The sequence below is a fragment of the Mesoplodon mirus genome, assembly GCF_964341445.2.
Source record: "Mesoplodon mirus genome assembly, chromosome: 6".
Lineage (NCBI taxonomy): Eukaryota > Metazoa > Chordata > Mammalia > Artiodactyla > Ziphiidae > Mesoplodon > Mesoplodon mirus.
In genome coordinates, this window is record NC_138982.1 from 99,406,183 (window position 1) to 99,419,414 (window position 13,232).

At 40.2% G+C, this 13,232-nt stretch overlaps 1 protein-coding gene across 1 annotated transcript in view; it reads right to left on the reverse strand.

Annotated features, from left to right (window-relative positions):
• Positions 1-330: 330 nt before the first annotated feature.
• The window catches only part of LNP1 (leukemia NUP98 fusion partner 1), a 38,892-nt gene continuing 25,990 nt past the window's right edge, over positions 331-13,232 (reverse strand). The window contains exons 4-5 of the mRNA XM_082626083.1: positions 4,537-4,767; positions 331-730 (exon numbers count right to left, since the gene is read on the reverse strand). Of these exons, the coding sequence (XP_082482209.1) occupies positions 581-730; positions 4,537-4,767 (381 nt within the window). The 3' untranslated portion in view covers positions 331-580. The remainder of the gene's footprint in view (positions 731-4,536; positions 4,768-13,232) is intronic.

The window sequence follows — 13,232 nt, forward strand, 5'->3', positions numbered from 1 at the left end:
CGGCCCTAACTCTGCCACCTCCCCAGTGAGTGACTGAACTTTCCTAAACTCCAGTTTCCTCAGCCAGCAAGTGAAAAGAAGACTAGGTCCCACCTCAGAGTGGTGAGGACTATTAGGTAATGCATTCAAACTCTCAGTACAGCACTTGGCACCTTAATTACCAGCTCTCATTAAATGATGGCCTTTAGACATACTTATATAATCACTTCTAATAAGGAAGTAAGCATCGAGTCACACCAATGACCTTTATTTTAGATTATTTGCGAGGGTGATGTGGAAGAAGTGTTGGTGAAGATGTGTGGGTGACTCTTTAAATATCTCTCTTCACATTTTCAATAATTACTTTATGCTATTAAAATACCTTTTATCCTTTTTATTCCCATAAAAGGGCAACAGAGCAGACCACACTCTGAAAAGCAGCTGGAGTATGATGCAAGCTGTCTTGGGGAGCAGCTGAATCAACCACCCACTTGAGTCACTCAGCATCTGCAGACTCTTTACAGTTACCACTCCTGGGCCTGGTGAATTGGGGCTCAAAAATACACAGCAGCATCAGTAGTCATGGTGTGGAAACAAAGTACTATTTGGGCCCCTTTTCAGACAGGGCGGGCAGGTACGCTTCTCCACGCTCTTCCTTCCCAGAGCTCCTTCTTTCCTCCGCTTTCTTGCAAGACCTCATTTCCAGTGCCTGGCATTCTCTCTCATTTCTCTCCTTTCTGCTCTCAGGTCCCTGAAAAAGAAGGGTCAGAAAAGGGTAGATATGCCGAAAGCTGACAACATTCCACATTTTTCCTAATTATCAGAAATGAAGAAAACCCTAATCATTTAGCAGACTTTCACATCTTAGTTTCTAGTAATAAATTAGTATAAGCCTAAGGGTGTTGCTAAAGGTTTAGTCATAAAATAAAGGAATAGGGAGCCTTGGGCATCAGCAGGCAGTCTATGGAGGAAACTCAACCTGCACACTACTCTGCCTCTAATGTACAGAGGGATGTGATTCCATGGCACAGTAAAATTAATATTCTTCTGGTGCTTTTTGAAAAGGAATGTGGCAAGGGGATCATACACGGAATGATTCTAACCTCCTAATGTTCACTCCTTTAAATTACATTAATAGTAGGGTTTGCACTAAGTTTTCAGGTGAGGACTGGGTAAAGAACAAAGTGTCAAGGAATGACATTCAACCACACAACATTCCCCAACAGGTTGCCCAGGGGTCTACATTCAATGACTGAATGAACACCCACTGTTGTTCTAAGATGGGGAGATTCAGCACTAACTAGAGACACCCTACTTCCTGGATTCTACACCTAGGCAGAGGGAGACAATCAATCAATAAGCCTAAAAGGAAACAAGAAAATAAAAGGTAATGATAAGTGCAATGATAATTATAAATAGGGTGATATGATAGGGAACTGGGATGGGGGGTTCTTCTTTGGTTTCCATGGTGAAAGTGACTTTCAAAGGAATTACTGACAAAAGAATGGTGTTGATAAATGTGGTGGTATCTATTTTTACACTTAAAGATCATTACTCCTCCCCTCCTCCATTCCAGTGAACTGGAAACACTGGAATGTCTGAGTGTCTATGAGGTGAACCCCTGAGTGTCTATGAGGTGAACATATGCAGTGGTGAGAGTAACAGTCAGATGGGCAAGGTCATGATTCGGCCCTGCAGGGTGAGTTATGGGGATGTCTGGTTCCTGTGGTGGTGTTAGCTACTGTACATTGTTAAATTGTTTTCATACCTAGATTATTTCATTTCTATCTATACTGGTCCATTAGTCAAAATCAGAAAGCAAAACAAATGATGAAGCTGAGATGCAAGTTAAGAGGAGCTTAAAAATTGTACTAGCTCTGTAAATGTGACTCCAGATTATTTTCATTAGCTCCAGTGCTTGTATTAAATCCATCAGTCTGATCATAATTCATATATAGCAGCCATGAGTGTCTCTAATCCTTATAAAAACAGTATAAAAAAGAAAATATAGTGATGATTATTTGCAATTTGGCTTTTCCCTTATTGGGAATCAAGACTATCCAAAAATTGCTCATAAATAATGACCTGATTTTTTCTTATCTCATCACTTAGAAACAAAATGTGAAAAATTATCAAAATAAGCCAGTTGAGTTTTTCAATATAAAAATGAAAAAATTTAATGTTGTTTGTCATGAGCAGGTCACAAAAGCAGTTTCTGGCTCTTCTTGATGCTAAAGGATGTAAAGTTTAAATCTATGTATTAGTATACATCTGGCCCCCAAATAAAAGGCAATATATATTATTTTTTTAATTGCTGAAAACTCACACTTTTTAATGTAGTTAGCTTTAGAAAAGTGTATCAATTGTTAAATAGAAAAAAGTTTTAAAGTATGCCATGTTCTAAATTTTTAATTTTGCATTAAGATAAACTTTATAATATACTATTTAAAGATGGATATAAAATAAAATACTTAATTTAAAATTATTTATCATGTATATTTATCATATAATATGAAAAAATTTTAATGATTTTGTAAATTCCTAGCAGGTTTCTAGCTATTATACAGTTGTCCCTTGGTATCCGCAAAGGGGTTGGTTCCAGGACCGCCCACAGGTACCAAAATCCATGGATGCTCAAGGCCGACTGTACATAACTATGAAAAGAGTTCTTGAGTCAAAAAAGTTGAAAATGCTGCCTTGGTTATCTTGGTTCTCAAAAGGAAGAACTTGAGAAATGAATGAAACAAACATTTTTATATTTTAAGGATAATGTAATGAACACCTCTTTAAATAAGAAAACTGATTTCACATTTACACCCTTATGTAAATAGGTGATATGAATGTTTTTCTGAAGCCATCAGAATCAACAAAGAATTGTTCAGATTAAAATTTTTTTCAGAATATATTTATACCCTCCCTTGTTCCAGAAAGAATTTAAAGCAAGTCAGTCCCCTCATTAATATAATTAATAATTTCAACACGTAGTTTTGAAACAGGAATTTTTTCACGCCTGTTTTATTCCTGCCAAAAGTTCATAATGTGAATCTAATCATGAAGAAATGTCAGATGAACTCAAACTGAGCTTCATTCTAAAAAATAACTGACCTGTACTCTTCAGATTCCAGTCCCATGAAAAAGACCAAGGCATTGTTCCAGAAATAAAATACCTTAAAGGGACATGAAAATCGGTTGCAATGCATGATCTGGAATCTCGTTCTAAAAAATATTATTGGAACAACTGACAAAATATGAATAAGGTCAATAGATTAGACATAAAAGTTTTGTATTGGTGTTAATTTCCTGAGTTTAATTACTGTACTGTATTTATGTCCTTGTGCCCTTGTTTGGGGGTGGGAAGGAGAGAGAGGGTATAGGAAAATGTGATAATATATTCACGTTTAGAGGAAATCTAGATGAAGGGTGTAGTTTTGTACTATTCTTGCAACCTTGCTCTAAGTCTGAAACCATATCTTTAAAAAACAGTATAAAGAAAAGACAAAACAGAAACTCTTAATAAGGTTTAGATGGAGTAAGTGACAGCTGTTCACTACTCTTCCTTCCTTATTTCTCTTATGATCCAGTAGAGAGAGCAGCTTACTGAAGGGGAATCGTAGATACACAAGGTCACTGTGACAAAAGTGAGCTGCCACCTGTGAGGCAAAGATGCACAGTGACAATCCCAACAGCCATCATTGCTAGGCAGAAAGCAGCGCACTCAGGTGGACAATGAGGTAGGAAGCACCTGAGTGCCTTCCCCTGGCCATTCACAGAGCATAGCTCAAGACCCAGGTGGCAATACACCTAGGTTTACTTATTTGCTCTGCCTACTACGTGGCAGAAACATATCATTATTCTTGTTTTGCAAAATAAAACCAAAACCAAAGACCCACCAAAAAAAAAAAAGTATTTTGCTCAAGGCCACTCAGTGAGCACGTTGTAGAGTTGAAAAACTACCCCCCAATTAATTGGTCTCTAGTTTATTACTTTATGTATCAAGTTTGGCATCATCAGTGGTGTTTTAATTCTTTCCCCCATTTCATGCCTTTGTCTCCCTTGGGCTTCACTTAAGACTCTGACGAGGCCACTGTGAGTGCCTGGACTGCTCCTCTACCTCTGGATACTCACACCATAGTGTCCAGAGAGTCCCTTCTGTGTGCTTTTTAAAAGTACAGGGGAACCCAACACCATCACAAACTATTTCCTACCAGATTAAATATGAGAGAACAAGAGCAGTAGGGGCAGTTGTTTCTTCTTCAGATAGTAAAAGGAGAATGAATCACAATTATTTATAATAAGGGTGATGAAAACAGAGGACCTTGGTGACAAAAACATTCCACATGTGCTCCTTTAGGAATTCTTCCTACACCACGTCATCAATAATAATAATTTAAAAATTTTATGTACACCTGGGCTAAAACTGAGTGCCATTTTTCAAAGATCCCAACACCAAGCTGTAAATGAAGAAGTTAGATTTGTTCTCCTCAAACTAGGGGAGGATGAATCCTTTGGGTTTCCTTTTCTAAAATGGTTTAAATATTCAGTAACTCTGTTACGTACCGAAGAGACAGAGCATTTGGTTCTAAAGCACAGTTGCTGTTCAGAGGACTCTGAAAATGCCTGAATTTTGGAATGGGATCTTCTTTTTGATTCCAGTGGCTCCTTGAATGACCCATCCTTGGAGCATTTTCTGTAATCCCGCATGTGAGTATGGCATTGAAATCCCTGGTCCTCATAAGAATGCCTTCTAGGATGGCTGTCAGATGACATCATGCTGGGAAGCACAGGAAACTGGGAATACAGAATTTTAAAATTTACAATATAAAGAGACTGCACAATATTAGCACAGAGACAGAATGTCCATAAATTACTAACCAAACAAATCTCATGTTGGACTGAAATTTTATCTTCTTGATCAGTAGGAGCTTTCTCCTGCAATTAGGCAGTGGGGTCAATTGGTCAAAACATTAAGTAGAACATCTCAAGATTAGCTATGTTGCTCCTCTATCATTAGGTTGGTATAATAAAGTGTTCCAGCCTTAAATTGATATGTAAAAATAAATTCCAAAATGATCAAAATAAATTTTTAATGAAGCCATAAACATTTAAGAAATAATACAAAGGCAAATTCTTGTGTGCTTTCTGTATGGAGAAGGAATTTCTAAGCAAAAGAGCAATGGAAGAAGTCATAAGGAAAAAAATTAATTTAACTATATAAAAATAAAGCTAATGTGCATAAAAAACAACATATAATATGGTAGACAAAAAAAGTTTAAAAATATTTGCTGCATGTTTAATAAATATTCTGAAAATAAGGGTATTTCACATAATACACACAAACACAGAGGTCATGTACTACAATGACATCAGTGTTAAAAATCACAATTGGAAAATGATGAAAAAAAAGATAGTTCAGATCAACCAAACTTCTGGAAAGAATTGTGACACTTGCTCTGTTAATTTCTCTCACTCCCCAACCCACTCCACTCCAGCTTTTTCACTCACACTTTTTCTTTTCGTTTTTTGTTTTTGTTTTTTAAAAGGTATATTTAGTTCCTGTGCAAACTTTGCTGTAGCAGAGAGTGCTGCAATGATACACATTTTGGATGTGTATGAATGTATCTGTAAAAGTGAAACAGGTAGGTTTATAAAGAATAAGTGCATTTTAAATTGTGATATGTATTGTCAAATTATTCTCCAAAGAGGTGATACAAATTAATATTCCAAACCATGAGTGTGCCTGTTTCCCCAAACACTTGCCAGCAAATAGGAAGAGTGAGATAGTATTATTGTTTTAATATGTATTTTTCTTATAATGAATGATGCTGTATAAACTTCATAAGATAAAAATTGATGGAGATTTTAGGATTTCTTGGCATCTCATGCGTTACAGAGGATTAGACCCATTTCACAAGCGTGTGGGCAAAGGGGCCCATACTCTGGGATCCAAGACACCTAGGTTTGGAGTTTGAGAAGGGGTCCCATTGATGGAGCACCTACTATGTGCAGACACACTTGCCCCTCACAACAAGCAGAAACTTGCTCTTCCACAGTGCTATTATTTATCTGAGAAAAGCTGACTAAATGGATTTGCTAAAGCTACATAGCTGATAAAGGGAAGAGCTAGGATTGCAATCCAAGTCAGTTGTAACTACACTCTGTGCTCTTTCTGCGTCCTGGCATTACTAACTGCTAACTTGGAGCAACAAGGCCAGCAGATCTGAAATCAGAAAACCCAGGTATGTCAATCTGCTACTCACTAGCTGTGCAACCTTGGGTAAATGATAACCTCTTTAGGGACGGGGGAGGTCCTCAGGTTTCTCAAAGAATTTGTCAAAAAGCTGGAGTTGTTACCTTCAAGTCCTTCCAGGCCTCAGTCTGTAGTAACTTGTAATATGGCAAAAAATAGCTGTTAGCAGTTGCCTTATGTATTGAGGTGCTCCTATGTTGGGTGCATATGTATTTATAATTGTTATATCTTCTTCTTGGATTGACCCCTTGATCATTATGTAGTGTCCTTCCTTGTCTCTTGTAACATTCTTTATTTTAAAGTCTATTTTATCTGATATGAGTATTGCTACTTCAGCTTTCTTTTGATTTCCATTTGCATGGAATACCTTTTTCCATCCCCTCACTTTCAGTCTGTATGTGTCCCTAGGTCTGAAGTGGGTCTCTTGTAGACAGCATATATATGGGTCTTGTTTTTGTATCCATTCAGCAAGCCTGTGTCTTTTGGTTGGAGCATTTAATCCATTCAGGTTTAAGGTAATTATCGATAGTATGTTCCTACGACCATTTTCTTAATTGTTATGGGTTTGTTTTTGTAGATCCTTTTCTTCTCCTGTGTTTCCCACTTAAAGAAGTTCCCTTAGCATTTGTCATAGAGCTGGTTTGTTGGTGCTGTATTCTCTTAGCTTTTGCTTGTCTGTAAAGCTTTTGATTTCTCCATCAAATCTGAATGAGATCCTTGCCAGGTAGAGTAATCTTGGTTCTAAGTTCTTCCCTTTCATCACTTTAAGTATATCATGCCACTCCTTTCTGACTTGTAGAGTTTCTGCTGAGAAATCAGCTGTTAACCTTATGGGAGTTCCCTTGTATGTTGTCATTTTTCCCTTGCTGATTTCAATAATTTTTCTCTGTCTTTAATTTTTGCCAATTTGATTACTATGTGTCTCAGGGTGTTCCTCCTTGGGTTTCTCCTGTACGGGACTTGCTGCGCTTCCTGGACTTGGATGGCTATTTCCTTTCCCATGTTAGGGAAGTTTTCGACTATAATCTCTTCAAATATTTTCTCTGGTCCTTTCTCTCTCTCTTCTCTTTCTGGGACCCATATAATGCAAATGTTGTTGCATTTAATGTTGTCCCAGAGGTCTCTTAGGCTGTCTTAATTTCTTTTCATTCTTTTTTTATTCTGTTCCACAGCAGTGAATTCCACCATTCTGTCTTCCAGATCACTTATCCGTTCTTCCGCCTCAGTTATTCTGCTATTGATTCCTTCTAGTGCAGTTTTCATTGCAGTTATTGTATTGTTCATTTGTTCTTTAATTCTTCTAGGTCTTTGTTAAACATTTCTTGCATCTTCTTGGTCTTTGCCTCCATTCTTTTTCCGAGGTCCTGGATCATCTTCACTATCATTATTCTGAATTCTTTTTCTGGAAGATTGCCTATCCCCACTTCATTTAGTTGTTTTTCTGGGGTTTTATCTTGTTCCTTCATCTGGTACATAGCCCTCTGCCTTTTCATCTTGTCTATCTTTCTGTGAATGTGGTTTTTGTTCCACAGGCTGCAGGATTGTAGTTCTTCTTGCTTCTGCTGTCTGCCCTCTGGTGGATGAGACTATCTCACACTTTTTCATCTAACACTAATGTTAGTCAGGATATTGGTCTCCATGTTGCCAAATTCTGGGCACGTAATGGTCTTTAGTCACTCCGTAGCATTCAACCCAATTGCCTATTGAACCCTTCTGGAAACAGTCTTTCCCTTGCCTTCTACCACTGCACCCTCTTGGTTTCCCTTTGATCTTTCTGCCACTGTGTTTTAGACATTTTTGCTCACTTCTCCCTTCCAACTACTCATAACTGTTGGAGTCCCCCGACACTCTAAACTAGTCCTCCTTCCCTTCCTTTGCTTTCTTACTTTACACTGTCTCCCTCAATGTCTCACCCCCAGGCTTCAATTTCCATCTATAACCGAGTTTCTGATTTATTTGTTAGCACAGACCTCTCTTCTGAGCTTCTGCCCACTCAACTGCTCCTCTTGGTATCCCACAGGCACCCCACCTGACTTGTCCAAATTTGAACTCATCATCTCTCCTTCCCAAGCCTGCTTCTCAAGTGTCCCAGAACTCAGAAACCAGCACCACCATTTGCCCAGTTACTCGGACCAGTAATTCAGAAGCCCCCCTCCACATCCAATTGCCAAGTCAGCAGATTCCACCTCTTAAATGTCTCTCAAAACCATCTACTTTTTTCCAGCACCACTGTTACTACCCTAATCCAAGTCATCATTACCTTTCACCCAGATTCCAGCAGCAGCCTCATAGTAGTGGATATCCTGCATTCACCCTTACTCACTTTATTTCACTTTTCCCACAGCAGCCAGCATAGTTAAAACAACGTCAAACTCATACCTGATCACATTTCATTTTACACCTCATCTTGCACCACCCTCACCTCTTCAGTGACATAGCCTCACTGGTCTTCTGTCAGTTCCTCCAGCTCACCTGCTCCTGCCCAGCACAGGCACTTTCACAAGTGGTCCTCTCTGGCTGTGACCCCACCCACAACCCCATCACTTCACCTCATCCCTGGCTAATCACCCTTCAGTCACCGTGGAAACTGCATTTCCCCAGAAAGCCTTTCCTACCACCCCAATTGGTTCAGGCCCCTGAACCACCATTAGAAGCTCTCCTGAGATCTCACACTTCTTCATGACACTTATCACAGCTGTCATCAAATGATTTGATTAATTTTGTTACACATCTCTCTTCTCCATTAGACAGTATGTTCCTTCATGTCAGGGGCTACATTTCATTCTCTGCTAGAATCTCAGTATACAGCACTTTGCCTTCTTCATAGCATGAGTTCATTAAATATATATTGAATGAGTAAATGTATAAAGAATGAAAGAAAAAGAAATACCAAACATAAAAATTGTTTATGCTTATTAGTAGTCAAAAATTATGTTAAATGATATCACATACAATTTTGCCTTCCAGGTTAGCAAAAAAAATTTTTAATAATACTAACACTAGTAAGAGTGCTGGGGGATAGGCACTGTCATTCCTTGCTGGTAGGACTATAAATGGATACAGCTTTCCTAGAAAGCTGTTGGCAGTATGAGTGAGTCAAAAGGCTTAAAATAATTTCCCTCCTTGGGTCCATACATTGCACGTTATTATGGGCTGAATTGTGTCGTACCTCCCCCCCACTCCCGCCCCGCCAAATTCATATGTTGAAGGCCTACGTGAGTAGCTCAGAATGTGACTGTATTTGGGATAGGGTCTTTAAAGATTAAGTTAAAATGAGGCCATGAGGGTGGCCCTAATCCAATCTGACTAACGTTCTTACAAGAAGAGGAAAGTTAGAGACACTAGGGACATACACAGAGGAAAGACCATGTGAGGACACAGCGAGAAGGTGTCATCTATCAATACAAGCCAAGGAGAGAGGCCTCAGAAGAAACCAAACCTGCTGACACCTTGATCTTGGACTTCCAGCCTCCAGAGCTATGAGGAAATAAATGGCTGTTGTTTAAGCCACCCAGCCTGTGGTATTTTGTTATGGCAGCCTGAGGAAACTAATACACATATATAGAAACTTACTCTCAAACAATAATCAGAAATATGGTTAAAGATTTATAAAGTTGGGTCTTCCCTGGTGGCGCAGTGGTTAAGAATCCACCTGCCAATGCAGGGGACACAGGTTCGAGCCTTGGTCCGGGAGGATTCCCACATGCCGCAGAGCAACTAAGTCCGTGCACCACAGCTACTGAGCCTGCACTCTAGAGCCCGCATGCTCTAGAGCCCGCATGCCACAACTACTGAAGCCTGAACACCTAGAGCCCGTGCTCCACAACAAGAGAAGCCACCGCAATGAGAAGCCTGCACACTGCAACGAAGAGTAGCCCCCGCTCGCTGCAACTGGAGAAAGCCCACGCGCAGCAACGAAGACCCAATGCAGCCAAAAATAAATAAATTAAATTAAATTAATTTTTAAAAAAAGATTTATAAAGTTGCTAAGATACATGAGGTAAGTCTGTATAAATTAGTTCATTTACTGTAGGTCAGACGTGGTACTTGGTGCTATGGATAAATTGGGGAGCAAAACAGAGTGTCCTCCTCTTAGAACTTATGTGTGCAATGGAGATACATAAATGGGGCATGTGCCTACATCCTTGGCCAAATGCTATTAAGGGAATGTTCAAGGTGCAATAACAGGGTATAGCAGAGTAAAACCACATATATTTGGGTGGGTGTTGAGGTGACCAGGAGGATGGGGGGAGACTTCTGTGAAGGTGTGACAAGCTACAATCTGAAGGATGAGCAGGGTTAATTAGGAAACAGAGAACACTTGTCCACCTGAGGATGAGACCATACGTGCAGAAGCCCTGCCACAGAAGGAGCTTGCTGGCGTAGAAGGAAGAGAAGTCTGGTAGGGCCGGGGAGCGCCTGAGAGGAGAGGGGAGGGCTGGGATGGGTAAGCTGTGGGGACATCATAAGATGGGCAATCTTAAAACATACCTAACTGTGATCAAAGCCTTTGTCTGCGATCTGGGGTTGTTTTCTTCCTACTCCTTTTTAGTATTTTTCATGTCTTCTACAGTGATCATGTATTATATTATCAGGAAAAATACAATACTTAAAAATTTGAGACTGGGACACAGAAGGACAAATATTACATAAGGTATCTGAAGTGGTCGAGCTGATAGAAGCAAGGAATAGAATGGTGGTTGCCAAGGGCTGGGAGGAGGGGGATATGGGGAGTTCCTAATCAATGGGTATAAAATTTCAGTTATGCAAAATAAGTTCTAGAGATCTGCTGCACAACAGTGTGCCTAAAGATGACAATATTGCCTTCTACACTTAAAGATCTGCCAAAGATGCAGAGCTCATGTTGCATGTTCTCACCACACTAAGATTTTGAAAATAAAACTTAAAAATGTGAGACTGGGAGTGAAATGCAGATGTTTGTACAAATGTTCTCTTCCATTGAGAGACCTGGAAAAAATGCAAGAGTTTCCATCACAATATAAATAAACACTTAATATCTCCTTATAGCAGGCGAAATTTCCAGTTAGTCTCTTTTGGTGTGGGACCTTGTGAGAAACAAGCTTAAAAGAGCTCTCTAATTGGTTACAGGGAGAAAGCTCCCACTTTTAAAAATATTTACTTACTAAGCAAGCTCTACTTTTGGAATTTTATATGCCCTTCTTTTTTTATTAATTTATTTTATTTATTTTTGCTCTGTTGGGTCTTCGTTTCTGTGGGAGGGCTTTCTCTAGTTGTGGCAAGCGGGGGCCACTCTTCATCACGGTGCACGGGCCTCTCACTATCGCGGCCTCTCGTTGCGGAGCACAGGCTCCAGACGCACAGGCTCAGCAGCCGTGGCCCTCGGGCCCAGCCGCTCCGCGGCATGTGGGATCCCCCCAGACCAGGGCCCGAACTCGCGTCCCCTGCGTTAGCAGGCAGACTCTCAACCACTGCGCCACCAGGGAAGCCCTATATGCCCTTCTAATGTAATCTTCCTCACAAAGACTTGAATTAACACCCTAAATAGCTGACTTTTTCAAGGTCTGGACTTGTCACCTCCATGGTCATGGACCAACGTTATGGATCTATCTCCCATGTTGTGAAGCAGGCTCTAGCACGTGGAATGGGATCCCCATGCTCCGAGTTCAACACCTGGACTCCCCAGCTCCCAGGCTACAAAGCCTGCAGCAGGCATGGATTTTCTGAGCAATAACCACCCAGTGCCCCGACTCTCACTAGAAAACAGTGCTCTGAAAAACAATGCTGTTTCCTACTGTGGTCCCAGGAAACCATTTCTGTAAAAAAAAAATCCTATGCACCCCCTAACCCCAAGCCACTTAAAAAAAAAAAAGTTATATAACATCTTCACTTCAAGAACTTAACTACTTGATGTTTTTTATTCTGGGTTTAATTGCAATCACCCTTCAATTGTACCCCTCCTGCCCTCTGAGTAAGTGTAAGCACCTGAGCCACCCATCAACAGCAAGATGAGAAACAAGAGGGAGAAAGATCCAGGTGTTGAGACAGTAAGACCCATGTTGAATCTTAGTGCAACGTGTGTGTCAGGGACTCTGGAGACCATGCCCTTTTCTCTAACCTCAGAACAAATCCTACAAGGGAGTCATTCTTCCCCTTTTACAGATGAAGAAAATGAATCTTAGTTTGGTTAAGTGACTTGCCTATGACATGTGACTAGTGACTTTACGGGAGAGGTAAAGTGCCATGCCTAAGCATAAGACATATCTTCCTTGGCTGAATAATCCCAAACTTCTGTCTTCAACAGCAGCAACAACTTCATTCTATTTCTATGTGAAACTTCCTGTAAACGTGGCTTTTAATAATGTACCAGTTGTAACAGAATTCGATTATGAAAGTAATAATAATTTGTAGGACTTTAGGAATTAGTCTAAAAGAATTTTATGTGAGGAATATTTTATAATGTAGACTAATTGCCTATCAACAGAGCCAAGAGGGTTATAAATTAGTCAACTAGCTATATATGGCAACAGCATCAGGAAAAAAAAAGATTCAAGTGTTCAACTGGTAAAACGGTAGGTCAGGGCTTCCCTGGTGGTGCAGTGGTTGAGAGTCCACCTGCCGATGCAGGGGACACGGGTTCGTGCCCCGGTTCTGGTCCGCGGCTGGGCCCGTGAGCCATGGCCGTTGAGCTTGCACGTCCAGAGCCTGTGCTCCGCAACGGGAGAGGCCACAACAGTGAGAGGTGCCCGTACCACAAAAAAAAAAAAAAAAAAAAATGCTGTAGGTCAGTACCATCCACTGGACATCCTTTAGGGAAACTAAAAGACATTTTAAACTCTGACACATAAGAAGGAGGAGGAGGAGGATGGAGAGGGGAAGGTGCAGGGTAGGAGAGGAGGAGAAGAAGTACTTATTAGGTACAAAGCACTGTCCTAAGCACGCTGTATACATTACTCACTGGATCTTAACAACACCCATATGACGTATGTACTATTATCATCAATTCCATTTACATAGAGGGAATCTC